At 43.9% G+C, this 14707-nt stretch overlaps 1 protein-coding gene across 2 annotated transcripts in view; it reads left to right on the top strand.

Annotated features, from left to right (window-relative positions):
• The window catches only part of Dsp (desmoplakin), a 45655-nt gene extending 31153 nt beyond the window's left edge, over positions 1–14502 (top strand). The window contains exons 15-24 of one of the 2 annotated variants that reach the window (XM_051194421.1): positions 34–260; positions 1325–1491; positions 1779–1917; positions 2847–3040; positions 3888–4050; positions 4602–4685; positions 5615–5722; positions 6359–6457; positions 7332–7829; positions 10634–14502. In XM_051194421.1, coding sequence (XP_051050378.1) covers positions 34–260; positions 1325–1491; positions 1779–1917; positions 2847–3040; positions 3888–4050; positions 4602–4685; positions 5615–5722; positions 6359–6457; positions 7332–7829; positions 10634–13867 — 4913 coding nt within the window. In that variant the 3' untranslated portion in view covers positions 13868–14502. Of the gene's footprint in view, positions 1–33; positions 261–1324; positions 1492–1778; positions 1918–2846; positions 3041–3887; positions 4051–4601; positions 4686–5614; positions 5723–6358; positions 6458–7331; positions 9627–10633 lie in introns of both variants that reach the window. The other variant, XM_051194420.1, reaches the window with a different exon arrangement.
• The last annotated feature ends 205 nt before the right edge of the window (positions 14503–14707 follow it).

Here is a 14707-nt window from a genome sequence, read left to right as displayed (position 1 = left end):
TGCCATATTCATGGTCTTAATGTATTTTTACAGTCACCAAAACTGAAATCACTCATGTGGGCTCTTGCCAAGATGTCAACCACAATAAAGTAATTGAAACCAACAGAGAAAATGACAAACAGGAGACATGGCTGCTGCTGGAGCTGCAGAAGATCCGTAGGCAGATGGAGCATTGTGAGGGCAGGATGACACTTAAAAATCTCCTGCTCACAGACCAAGGCTCTACACACCACATCACAGTGAAAATCAATGAGCTCAAGGTAGGATCTGTTAACAGTAGTCTCCTGATTCCACAGGCCCTTATGTTTATCTGTTAATGAGGAAAATCCCCATGGCTTACATGTTTATAGCAAATGTATTTGTTTTCCACTGATACCCTAAAGACTTTTTTAAGATTAAGAGCTAATCTTAAGAATCACACAGATACAGTCCAGAGTACGTGTGTGTGTGTGTGGGTGTGTGGGTGTGTGTGTGGGTGTGTGCATGCGTGTGCGTGTGTGGGTGTGTATGTGTGTGTGTGCGTGCGTGTGTGTGTGTGCGTGGGTGTGTGTGTGTATATGTATGTGTGTGTGTGTGTGTGTGTGTGTGTCTGCAGGTTGCTAAACTTGTGGTACATGTACACTATGAAACATATATTTATTTTAAATTATGGCAAAGTCAGTGAGATATGGGCACATGAGTATGGGTGCCCATAGAGGCCAGAAGAGGGTGTCAGGTTCCCTAGAGCTGAGGTGATAAGCAGTTGTGAGCTGCCCCAGGTAAGTTCTGGGACCCTTAAACTCAGGTCTTCTGCAAGAGCAGTGCAGGCTCCTAATCCCTGAGCCATCCAGCCCAACATGGGATATCATTCAGTTTTTAAGAAGAAAGAAAAATTGAGAATTGTGTGAACCTGGGGGACATTATGCTGAGTGAAATGGACCACAAAGACAAACTGTGTGTGATTTCACTTACACTTAGAAACAGATGTATAGTGATGACCAGGGATGGGGCTATGGAGGCAGCGAGGGGGTATGGGTACACACAATAAGGTAAGTCTGAGCTCTGGCATGCAGCAGGGGACTGAGGGTAATAATATATTCATTGAATGTTGCCAAGGGATTAGACTTTAGTTGCTCTTACCTGTTGGTCACCTGCCACATTACTTGTGTGCATGCAAATTACCATGTGTATATATGGTACACATAGGCATACATATACATTCATGAAACAGTGATTTTTCTTATTCAGAGCAGAACAGCTGTTGCAGATCTTAAAGGTGCATGATAAAGATAAGTTTAAAGCAATCACACAGCTAGTGAAATGTGCTTCTCTTCTTTTTTGACAGAGTGTACAGAATGACTCCCAAGCCATCGCTGAGGTTCTCAATCAGCTTAAAGACATGCTTGCCAACTTCCGAGGGTCTGAAAAATACTGCTATTTACAGAATGAGATATTCGGGCTATTTCAAAAGCTGGAAAATATAAATGGTGTCACAGATGGCTACTTAAATAGGTGAGCACAGCTGATAGCCCTCAAGAATAGTTTCCCCTTTTGGTGCAGGCAGGGGCGGAGGATGGGGGGGGGGATAGAATCCAGTGTGACTACTCTCTCACTGAGCCACATCCCCAACCCAACCCTGACTGCATTTGTTATATGTGCGGGTGTTTTGGGGCCTGTGCCTTATAGACAGACACCTACCCCACTGCTCATACATCGTCCTGTTTCCTGAGAAGTGACAAGAGCCAACAGTCACCATGATTATGTCACTGAAACTTTATCCTCCTCTCTTGTCTTTCCAGCCTGTGCTCCGTGAGAGCTCTTCTTCAGGCTATTCTGCAAACAGAAGACATGCTGAAGGTCTACGAAGCGAGGCTGACGGAGGAGGAAACGGTCTGTCTGGACTTGGATAAAGTAGAAGCTTATCGCTGTGGACTGAAGGTAACTCAAAGGTCGTAACTTAGCCTGGCCTCCAGGAAGTGACGGAGAACTTGGCCCTCTACTATAAAGCCTCACTAAGCTTACATGAGTGTTTTATTTTATTTCACCTTTTGAAAATATGTTTTGGTTTTAGAATAATTATAGATTTACAGGAAAACTGACAGGATAGAGCCCATATACCCTAGTTTCTTCTAGTGTCAGCAACATACACTTGTGTGATCTATTTGATAGAATTGGTGAGTTGGTAATGACATATTACTCCAGGCTGAAGTCCATGCCTTCTGTTTCTTTTTAAAGAAAGGGTCTCATGTATGTCCCAAAAGCACTATGTAGCTGAGGCTGACCTAGAACTTCTGTTCCTCTTGCCTCTACCCCCTGGCACTGGGATTACTGGTGTGTACTATCTCACCAACAACCCATGCTTCATTCATTTGTGCAACTAGGTTTCATGGGGTTGGAGACTTTCTTTCATTGGCCACACATGGCTGATGTCAGTGATGGACAGGGAACTCTGTTTTCAAGGGTCTGTTAGCAGGAACAGCATGGAAGTGGTTTGTAGTAGGAATTGGTGGTAGAGTGATGAGTTAGAAGAATTTCTTCACTTTGAGACCTCTCATCCAGCTGTGGCAGTTCATGCCTGTAGTCCCAGTACTTGAGAGGCAGAGGCAGAGGGATTGCCATCTTTAAGATACTGAGGGTCAAGCCCAGAGCTTTGTGACTCCTGTTCCAGTGCTGGGCTGTACCCCCCTAGGCTTGCTCTTTCAAAGTTAATGATCTGAGCCGATATGCAGCTTAATGATAAGTGGTAGGACACTACTTGCCTCAGTACCAGAAATAGATAAACAAACAAAATGAACAGTGACTTGGGGGTACCATACGATGTGAGAAGAAATCAATTTGTACGTACTCTCCTCCCCTTTAATTTGCAGAAAATAAAAAGTGACTTGAACTTGAAAAAGTCGCTGTTGGCCACCATGAAGACAGAGCTGCAGAAGGCCCAGCAGATCCATTCTCAGTCCTCACAGCAGTACCCTCTCTACGACCTGGACCTGGGCAAGTTCAACGATAAAGTGATGCAGCTGACGGATCGCTGGCAAAAGATAGATAAACAGATAGACTTCAGGTGTGTCAGCCCCCTCGCCCAGGGTCTTCCCACTCAGTGGTCCAAATGCCCCCAGAAGCCACCACTGTCAGAAAGCAGTGCCGTTGCTTGGCCACCGTACTTTCTGTCACTGGTTTTGACTTGGCTGGATATTTTAGACAAGTGTCCTCATACAGTGTGTACACTTGTGTGAGTGGCTTCCACACAGCTGCAGTTTTCATGTTTCATGTCTATTGTGGCATGTTTTGTACACTGTTTATTTAATCTTATTTGTTTATTTCTATGGTAGTGGGGATTGAACTCATGGCCTTTCCCATTCTAGACAAGTGTACTACCTCTGACCTACTCCCCAAGCCCTGGGTGGTTGAATGCTGTGTAGCATGGACTGGTCTGGAACTTGAGATCCTCCTGCCTCAACCTCATAAGTACTAGGATTATTGGCATGTACCATCACGCCTGAATACACCTCATCTGTCTTTTAAAAATTAAATTAACTTTCTGCCAGTTGAATTTTGTCTATTTTTTTAGGTTTTTATGGGGGAAGTGGTAAGACAGGATCTCAGGTAGCATTGGCTGGCTCCATATGCAGCCAAGATTGGCCTTAAATCGTTGATCTTCCCACCTCTACCTCCCAAGTGCTACCAGACCCAGTTTTTCATCTCTTTTTATGGCTGGGTACTATTCCTTTGTTTGGAATTGTACCACGGTTGATGGATATTTGTGGGTTTAGTTTTGAGATATGATGGAAAAAAAAAGTGCTATGATGAATATTCACATTTAAGTTTTTGTGTTTGAATGTTAGGTAGACACCAAGGAGAATTTTAGGAACTAATAAGAGTGTCTTAAAAATCGTGTACATTTTTCCTAGACTGTGGGACTTGGAGAAACAAATCAAACAACTGAGGAATTATCGTGATAACTATCAGAGCTTCTGCAAGTGGCTCTATGATGCCAAACGCCGCCAGGACTCTTTAGAATCCATGAAGTTTGGGGATTCCAACACAGTCATGAGGTTTTTGAATGAGCAGAAGGTATAAACACGCTTGTCGTCCCAAAGCTCTCTGTTGAGATTGATTGGTTTTAAGCTGTGTTTGTTCCTGGTTTGAAATGAGGAATATTTCATATTATGAATTCACTTTGTGGATGTTTAAAGAGTGCACAGAGGAGAAGCCACTGGGATGGTTAGGAAGAGATACAGTTGAAAAGTAATAATAGTGGAGGTTTCATAGTAAGGAATGGTTATAGTTGACGAAGTGCATGCCTGTAATCCCAGGGCTTGGGAGCTGAGATAGAAGGACCCTGACTTCAAGGTCACCCTTGATCCTGTCTCAAAAAGGAAAAGAGAAAGTAAAAAAGGAGTGATACCCACATAAAAGTGCTGATTGGAAGTATCCCCTTGTAAGAAATAAATCGCAGGGCTTTCTCCTGCTTTCTGAATGGAGACAAGGTCTTCTCCTCTCACGCCATTACTGTACATGAGTCGACAGTACAATAAACTGAAGGAAAAAATAGCCACCGTAAAAGTGAAATAACACTTGTACTTGTATGTTTAACATTTGTAAATATTTTATTCTCTGTATAGAACCTGCACAATGAAATATCTGGCAAACGAGATAAATCAGAAGAAGTCCATAAAATTGCTGAACTTTGTGCAAACTCAATTAAGGTATATTGGTTTCATTAAGAATGCTGGTATAGTGGGGGAGGGTATAGGATGGAAATTCACTGTATTCATATATGAAAATGCCAAAGATTTAGAAAAAGAATGGTTGGTGCTGGCTGGCAGGATGGCTCACTTAGATAAAGGTGCTTAACACAAAGTATGACAACCTGAGTTTTGTCCCCAGAACTCACATGTTAGGAGAAAACTGACTTTGCAAGTTACCCTCAAAATAAATATTTAAAAAATTGAAAAGTTATTTCATCAAATATTATTAAATATTTACATTATTTGTTGTTTTCTTTAAAGATTATATACTTTTTAAGGGTGGTAATCGTATATATTCTAGTCTGAAGAACCCATGAAAGTTCCTTATTTATTTACATGAATTCAGGTTGGAGAGAGCTCAACCATTCAAGGCCCATACTTCTAAATGGCAAAGTCTGGATACTATTTACTTGAATTAACTGCACTTTGAAAATATCCCTGTGAAAAGGGCTAGTCTTTATTCATTAGGTTGGCACTCTATACAAAAATGAACATTTTGTTTAATAACAATATTAATGTTGCCAATGGCCTTTGTAGGTAACGTTTGGAAATAATTTGTGATGATATAAATCTGTGGAATGACTGTTAGTGACTCTTTTTAAGTCTATTAAGACTGTTGTTTCGAGCTACATGTGATGGATTACATATGCAATCCTAGCACTCAAGAGGCTGAGGCAGGAGTATTGCTGTAAATTCAAGACAGCTTGAACAAGACAGTGAGTTCCAAGCCATTCTGGAACAGAGTGAGACTGGGTCTCAAAAGACGAAAACAAACACAGCTTTTCTAACATCTGGGGTATAATTTAGGGGAAGTATTTCCTGGCAGGCAAGATCCTGGGTTTGAGTACAAAACAAAGATGTCTGTCTTAAACTTTGTTATTCTGCAGGATTATGAACTCCAGCTGGCATCATACACATCTGGGCTGGAAACTCTACTGAACATACCTATCAAGAGGACAATGGTTCAGTCACCATCTGGGGTGATTCTTCAAGAGGTATATAAGTCATTACAAATCTCTTAATTGACTGCCATCAAAAGTCATTACATATCTCTTAATATTTCCTATAATTCATTACATTGCTGTTAATGTCAGCCATCAAAAATCATCACGTATCTCTTAATGTCTGTTGCCCCTTCTGCCTGTTTTTCCCCGTTTCCTGCCTGAATACATCCCTGGTATAGAGTTCCCACTGAAATTCAGGGCTCATTGGCAGTTTTAGTCTCCCTTCTGTGTGAGTCATCTACACATGACACAGTTTAGGAGATGACCCTGGAAGTCCAAGTGTGTCCTTTGTATATTGGACTTGACTTGCTGTATTTGGTATAAGGTAGACTCTTGAGAAGTAGAAGTTATATAGTATATTTCTAAAAAACAGCATTTCCCCAAAGATGACAGAGAATGTCAACTGTGGGCTGGGGGGTGGGGGGGAGCCTGGAATGACACAGATGGCTCTGGTCCTTTGTGTTGCTATATAGATTTTGGATCCAGCACAACTGACCGAAGGGAATTTGCTCTTTATAATGCCACTGTTGTATTATTTTATGAAAACAAAATTAGTCAACTTTCACAGAGCTTTTAAGAAATGCAGTATACAGACACTTTTTTTTTTTTTTTTTTTTTTTCCCCAAGGCTGCAGATATCCATGCGCGGTACATAGAGCTGCTGACAAGGTCTGGAGACTACTACAGGTTCTTAAGCGAGATGCTGAAGAGTTTGGAAGACCTGAAGGTAATTTGTTTCCTTGGAGCTTTGTTGTTTGTTGTCTGTTTTTAAAGAAAGAAAGGAAGATCATAGAGTCTTATCATCTCTGCTTCGTTATATTTCTGCTTCCTTATTATCTGTGCTCCAAGTAGTTGGTATGACACAGTTTGAGTCTGGCCTCAGTGCTGTGCTCTTCCCAGGCTGCTCCAAGTGAACTCAGGTAGTATTTGACAAATTGTGATTATATTACTTTGCTCAAACCCATGGTTTCATTTAGTGCTTAGCTGAGGAATTTGCCTTATTTATGCAAAATTTCAGAGAGGCTCACCCTGGACTAGCTGGATTTTAATCTTTCACATGAGCCATTATTCAGTTTATTCTCCCTTTTTGAGAAGGGAATTGAGTTCATATGGATATTTGATCTGTATCTTTGAAAAGAGGTATGTAATATACCAAATCATAAGCTTTTGGATTTTGTTTCTGAGACAATAAACAAATAAATAAAAGTAGGCTGGCCTCAAATTCACAATACTCCTGCCTCAGCCTCTGAAGTGTAGGATTATAGGACATGCCACCATGCACAGTAAATCATAATAAGCTTTTGATCATAGAGGAAATTACTTCATTTTAAAAACCGAGGAGACTGGAGTTCAAAGTTGATGTGTCATTCACTAAGGTCACAGGAGCAGCTACTGGAAGCATTAGGGTAGGCATGGGTCTTCAAATTTTTTCTGGTAGCTTTTGTCTGGTATTTGTGTGTGTGTGTGTGTGTGTGTGTGTGTGTGTGTGTGTGTGTGTGTGTGTAGGAAATACACACAGATCTAAAGAGGAAAAGTGTGGTTTCTTCCTTGTGGTACAAAGTGCTTCCTTTTCAACATGATTTCTAATTTCATATCCACAGCTGAAAAATACCAAGATAGAAGTTTTGGAAGAGGAGCTAAGACTGGCCCGAGATGCCAACTCTGAAAACTGCAATAAGAATAAGTTCCTGGATCAGAACCTACAAAAATACCAGGCAGAGTGTTCCCAGTTCAAAGCAAAGCTTGTGAGCCTGGAGGAACTGAAGAGACAAGCGGAGCTGGATGGAAAATCAGCCAAGCAAAACCTAGACAAGTGCTACGGCCAAATCAAGGAGCTCAATGAGAAGATCACCCGATTGACGTATGAGATCGAAGACGAAAAGCGCAGGAGAAAGACCGTGGAAGACAGGTTCGACCAACAGAAGAATGACTATGATCAGTTGCAGAAGGCAAGGCAGTGTGAGAAGGAGAACCTTGGCTGGCAGAAACTGGAGTCTGAGAAAGCCATCAAGGAGAAGGAGTACGAGATAGAGAGGCTGAGGGCTCTGCTGCAGGAGGAGGGTGCCCGGAAGAGAGAATATGAAAATGAGCTGGCAAAGGTAAGAAACCACTATAATGAGGAGATGAGTAATTTGAGGAACAAGTATGAAACAGAGATTAACATTACGAAGACCACCATCAAGGAGATCTCCATGCAGAAGGAAGACGATTCCAAGAATCTCAGAAATCAGCTTGACAGACTCTCCCGGGAGAACCGAGATCTCAAGGATGAGATAGTCAGGCTCAATGACAGTATCTTGCAGGCCACAGAGCAGCGGAGGCGGGCTGAGGAAAACGCCCTTCAGCAGAAAGCCTGTGGCTCAGAAATCATGCAAAAGAAACAACACCTGGAGATCGAACTGAAGCAGGTCATTCAGCAGCGCTCGGAGGACAATGCGAGGCACAAGCAGTCCCTGGAAGAGGCTGCCAAGACAATTCAGGACAAAAATAAAGAGATCGAAAGACTCAAAGCCGAGTTTCAGGATGAGGCCAAGCGCCGCTGGGAATACGAAAATGAACTGAGTAAGGTAAGAAACAGTTACGATGAGGAGATCATTAGCTTAAAAAACCAGTTTGAGACGGAGATCAACATCACCAAGACCACCATCCACCAGCTGACCATGCAAAAGGAAGAGGACACGAGTGGCTACCGAGCTCAGATAGACAATCTCACCAGAGAAAACAGGAGTTTGTCTGAGGAAGTAAAGAGGCTGAAGAACACGCTGGCCCAGACCACAGACAATCTCAGGAGGGTCGAAGAAAATGTCCAGCAGCAAAAGGCCACTGGCTCAGAGATGTCGCAGAGGAAACAGCAGTTGGAGATCGAGCTTCGACAGGTCACTCAGATGCGAACTGAGGAGAGCATGAGATACAAGCAGTCTTTAGATGATGCCGCCAAGACCATCCAAGAGAAAAACAAGGAGATCGAAAGGCTCAAACAATTGGTAGATAAAGAAAGCAACGAGAGGAAATGTCTGGAGGCTGAAAATTCCAAGTTGCAGAGAACCCAGTATGACCTGCAGAAAGCCAACAACAGCGCAACCGAGACCATAAGCAAACTGAAGGTGCAGGAACAGGAATTAACACGCCTGAGAATTGACTATGAGAGGGTTTCCCAGGAGAGGACAGTGAAGGATCAGGACATCACGAGATTCCAGAGCTCCCTGAAGGATCTGCAGTTGCAGAAGCAGAAAGTAGAAGAGGAGCTGAACAGGCTGAAGAGGTCAGCCTCTGATGACTCCTCCAAGAGGAAGATGCTGGAGGAGGAGCTGGAGAGCATGAGGAGGTCTTTGAAAGAGCAAGCCATTAAAATCACCAGCTTGACCCAGCAGCTGGAGCAGGCGTCAATCGTTAAGAAAAGGAGCGAGGATGACCTCAGACAGCAGAGGGATGTGCTGGATGGCCACCTGAGGGAGAAGCAGAGGACCCAGGAGGAGCTGAGGAGGCTCTCCTTGGATGTGGAGGCCCTTAGGCGGCAGTTGGTGCAGGAACAAGAAAATGTCAAGCAGGCTCACATGAGGAATGAGCATTTCCAGAAGGCCATAGAGGACAAAAGCAGGAGCCTCAATGAAAGTAAAATAGAAATCGAGAGGTTACAGTCTCTCACTGAGAACTTGACCAAGGAGCACCTGATGCTGGAGGAAGAGCTGCGTAACCTGAGGCTGGAATACGATGACCTGCGCAGGGGCCGGAGTGAAGCAGATAGCGATAAAAATGCAACCATCTCGGAGCTAAGGAGCCAGCTGCAGATCAGCAACAACCGAACCCTGGAACTGCAGGGGCTGATTAATGATTTACAGAGAGAGAGGGAAAATTTGAGACAGGAAATTGAGAAATTCCAAAAGCAGGCTTTAGAGGTATTCACAAATATTTGATCAAAGCTTCACTGTTTCTCAGTACCTGACGCCTGATCTAATCTGCTGTTTCCAGAATGTCTAATTTTTCTTTTTTCCTGCTATGTACTTACTACTTGTTCTATCTATACACAATGGCTTTAAAATAATTCTAATGTCATTTGTCCTTCTGTCCTGTTGCTGCACTGGATGCTAGTCTGCTGGGAACCTGTGCTAGGCCCTACTTTAAAAACTTTAGCATGAGAAAAACATCTAAGAAATTTCCCATCAATGTTCCACTCTCCTTTTCTAGACGGTAGCTCTTGGCTGGGGCTCTCGCTGAGTGGTAGAGCATGCATTTCGCATGCTCAAGGTCCTTCGTTCAAGTCCTGACATCAAAATTTTAACATACTAAAATAGAAGGTGGTTCTTATTTAGTGATCTGTATGTACATCTTTAATTCAACTTTTTTTCATTGAAATGTATTAATTCTTACAAATTTTTAAGTTTCCACCTTGCTTAGATGACTTTTCCGCATGCATTATCCTGTTGTCTTTTGATTAGGATCCTAACATTTCTTTCTGTTTAAAAATAACTTCTAATATATTTGATCTCTGTGGACAATATTTGTGTGGGGCGGGGTGATGTGTGTATTTGTAAATTTGTATTGCTATATTAAATGTGTCAGTATAATATTCCAGGTGAGATGTAGGTACAGCAGGGATGCTAAATTACCCTCCTTTTTTCAAGCTATAATTACTGTTAAAAGTAAGGCAGGTCGACAATTTCTAGTTTTGTCTATGAAAAAGGAACACAAAACAGTAAGTATGAAGCCATTTACCAAAGTGGCAATCTACATATTTTTTTTTCCAGGTCTGTGAAGGTAACAAATTAATAGTGTATGCAGGGAAAATGCAGACAGGGAAAAATGAGACTATGTTTATATATGTAGGAAAAGAGGTTAAATTACAATGATCATATATTAGCATCTAAACAGTATTTCCCCCGATTTCTCTCTTTTTAAATTCTAGGCATCTAATAGGATTCAGGAGTCAAAGAGTCAGTGCACTCAAGTGGTTCAGGAGAGAGAGAGCCTGCTGGTGAAAATTAAAGTCCTGGAGCAAGACAAGGCAAGGCTGCAGAGGCTGGAGGATGAACTGAGCCGTGCCAAAGCAACGCTCGAGGCAGAAAGCAGGGTGAAGCAGCGCTTGGAGTGCGAGAAGCAGCAGATCCAGAACGATCTGAACCAGTGGAAAACTCAGTACTCCCGCAAGGAGGAGGCCATTAGGAAGATAGAGTCAGAAAGAGAGAAGAGTGAGAGAGAGAAGAACAGTCTTAGAAGTGAGATTGAGAGGCTCCAAGCGGAGATCAAGAGGATCGAAGAGAGGTGCAGGCGGAAGCTGGAGGATTCCACCAGGGAGACACAGTCCCAGTTGGAAACCGAACGCTGCCGGCTCCAGCGGGAGATTGACAAGCTCAGGCAGCGCCCGTATGGATCCCATCGGGAGACCCAGACGGAGTATGAGTGGAGTGTTGACTCCTCTAAGCTGGTGTTCGATGGGCTGAGGAAGAAAGTGACAGCCATGCAGCTCTATGAGTGTCAGCTGATCGACAAGGCAACGCTGGACAAACTGTTGAAGGGAAAGAAGTCAGTGGAGGAGGTGGCTTCTGAGATCCAGCCTTTCCTCCGGGGCGCAGGGGCCATCGCTGGTGCTTCTGCTTCTCCCAAGGAAAAATACTCTTTGGTGGAAGCCAAGAGAAAGAAATTCATTACCCCAGAATCCACGGTCATGCTTCTGGAGGCCCAGGCAGCCACGGGTGGTATCATCGATCCCCATCGGAATGAGAAGCTCACTGTGGACAATGCCATAGCTCGAGATCTCATTGACTTTGATGACCGCCAGCAGATCTACACAGCGGAGAAAGCCATCACTGGTTTTGATGACCCATTTTCAGGCAAGACGGTATCTGTTTCGGAAGCCATCAAGAAGAATTTGATTGACAGAGAAACCGGAATGCGCCTGCTGGAAGCCCAGCTTGCTTCAGGGGGTGTAGTAGACCCCGTCAACAGTGTCTTTTTGCCAAAAGATGTCGCTTTGGCCCGCGGGCTGATTGATAGAGATTTGTATCGCTCCCTGAATGATCCCCGAGATAGTCAGAAAAACTTCGTGGATCCAATCACCAAGAAGAAGGTCAGCTACATGCAGCTGAGAGAACGGTGCAGGATTGAACCGCACACGGGTCTGCTCCTGCTGTCCGTACAGAAGAGAAGCATGTCCTTCCAGGGAATCAGACAACCGGTGACCGTCACCGAACTGGTTGATTCTGGCATATTGAGACCATCCACTGTAAATGAACTGGAATCGGGTCAGATTTCTTACGACGAGGTTGGTGAGAGAATTAAGGACTTCCTCCAGGGTTCAAGCTGTATAGCTGGCATATACAATGAGACCACCAAGCAGAAGCTTGGCATTTATGAGGCCATGAAGATTGGCTTAGTTCGACCGGGTACAGCTCTGGAGTTGCTAGAAGCCCAGGCAGCCACTGGGTTTATAGTGGATCCTGTCAGCAATCTGAGGTTACCTGTGGAGGAAGCCTACAAGAGAGGCCTGGTGGGCATTGAGTTCAAAGAGAAGCTTCTGTCTGCAGAGCGAGCCGTCACTGGGTATAATGACCCTGAAACCGGAAACATCATCTCTCTGTTCCAAGCGATGAACAAAGAGCTCATCGAGAAGGGCCATGGCATTCGCCTATTGGAAGCACAGATTGCAACTGGCGGTATTATCGATCCAAAGGAGAGCCATCGTTTGCCGGTTGACATGGCGTATAAGAGGGGATATTTTAATGAGGAGCTTAGCGAGATCCTCTCAGACCCAAGTGATGACACCAAAGGCTTTTTTGACCCAAACACTGAAGAAAACCTTACCTACCTGCAGCTGAAGGAAAGATGCATCAAAGATGAGGAGACAGGGCTCTGTCTTCTACCTCTGAAAGAAAAGAAGAAACAGGTGCAGACCTCACAAAAGAATACCCTCCGAAAGCGGAGAGTGGTCATAGTTGACCCAGAAACCAACAAGGAGATGTCTGTTCAGGAGGCCTACAAGAAAGGCCTTATTGATTACGAAACCTTCAAAGAGCTATGTGAGCAGGAGTGTGAGTGGGAAGAAATAACCATCACAGGATCGGATGGCTCCACCAGGGTGGTCCTGGTAGACAGGAAGACGGGCAGTCAGTATGACATTCAAGATGCTATTGACAAAGGCCTCGTCGACAGGAAGTTCTTTGATCAGTACCGATCTGGCAGCCTGAGCCTCACCCAGTTTGCTGACATGATCTCCTTGAAAAATGGCGTCGGCAATAGCAGCGGCTTGAGCGGTGGTGTCAACGATGATGTTTTTAGCAGCTCCCGCCACGAATCAGTAAGTAAGATTTCTACCATATCCAGCGTCAGAAATTTAACCATCAGAAGCAGCTCTCTGTCTGACCCCCTGGAGGAGTCAAGCCCCATTGCAGCCATCTTTGACACAGAAAACCTGGAGAAAATCTCTATCACAGAAGGTATAGAGAGGGGCATTGTGGATAGCATCACTGGTCAGAGGCTTCTGGAGGCTCAGGCTTGCACTGGTGGCATCATCCACCCTACCACGGGTCAGAAGCTGTCTCTTCAAGATGCGGTCTCCCAGGGTCTCATCGACCAAGATATGGCCACCAGGCTGAAGCCTGCCCAGAAGGCCTTCATTGGCTTTGAAGGCGTAAAGGGAAAGAAGAAGATGTCTGCCGCAGAGGCGGTGAAAGAAAAATGGCTTCCCTATGAGGCAGGCCAGCGCTTCCTGGAGTTCCAGTTCCTCACCGGAGGCCTTGTTGACCCCGAAGTGCACGGGAGGATCAGCACCGAAGAAGCCATTCGGAAAGGTTTCATCGATGGCCGCGCAGCTCAGAGGTTGCAAGACATCAGCAGCTATGCCAAAATCCTCACCTGTCCCAAAACCAAATTAAAAATCTCCTACAAGGATGCCATGAATCGCTCCATGGTGGAAGATATCACTGGGCTGCGCCTTCTGGAAGCCGCCTCCGTGTCCTCCAAGGGTTTGCCTAGCCCTTACAACATGTCTGCCCCAGGTTCCCGCTCTGGGTCGAGGTCTGGATCTCGCTCAGGCTCTCGCTCTGGGTCCCGCAGCGGGTCTCGGCGGGGCAGCTTTGATGCTACTGGGAATTCCTCCTACTCCTACTCCTACTCATTTAGCAGTAGCTCCATTGGGCACTAGTGGTCAGAAATGGCTGCCATACTTCAGAATCGTTTGTGTGAATTTCTACTTTATCATAAATAACAAAGAAAACCCGGTGCTTGCAGTGTAGCGGTAGAACGTTCTATGCTTCAAACATAGCTGCAATAAAGTTCCAGTAGTAAAGGCTCATTTGGCTCTCTAGCTTTTGGCTCAACCAATGTAGTGTGCTTCCAAGTAGTGAGTGTGAAGTGGTAATCACTTGTAAGGATAGTGCAGATTGAATTTAGAATTTATTTCTTCTCTTCTGTGTTTTGATCAATTTTCTGTAACTGTTTTTCGGGGCCTATAAGGTCCAATTTCTGGGCTTGGAGATCGAGATTAACTCATTTTGTTGTTTCTCACATAAATAGTTGCACTCCCTATACTAGGATAAAACTGCCCCCTCCCCACTCCAAGCATTTTGGCCCAAGTTTCCCTTAGTTTGAGAACCTGGATTGTATTACCTGTATACTCTTAAGTGCACTTGTTTGGTTTGGTATTACTTTGACTATAGCAGCAAACTTTGCTCTTTGTTAGTCAAGGCTTTCTGTTTATTTGGCTTGTCATTTTCTATGTGCTTTAAAAAGGTGTCTTTATGAAGTTTACTGTTCTGGCAATAAACTTTTAGACTTTGACATGTTTGTGTATTGATTTCATTACTAACTAACTTAATAAGAAAACTCAAAATACTAGGTTGGATTTTTTTCTTTTTTAAGAAGAGATGGTCTACTGAATTTATTTCTTTCATTTTAGTTTCTTGGAAAGAAGCTTATGGAAGTAGATCATTCTAGAGATCAAAGCTCTGTTCTGGTTTATTGTGGATAAGTTCAGCAAAAAATA

The sequence above is a fragment of the Phodopus roborovskii genome, unplaced genomic scaffold, assembly GCF_943737965.1.
Source record: "Phodopus roborovskii unplaced genomic scaffold, PHOROB, whole genome shotgun sequence".
NCBI classification, from domain to species: Eukaryota; Metazoa; Chordata; class Mammalia; order Rodentia; family Cricetidae; genus Phodopus; species Phodopus roborovskii.
The sequence above is the reverse complement of the archived record's forward strand: the minus strand, read 5'-3'. Positions and strand labels throughout refer to the sequence as shown.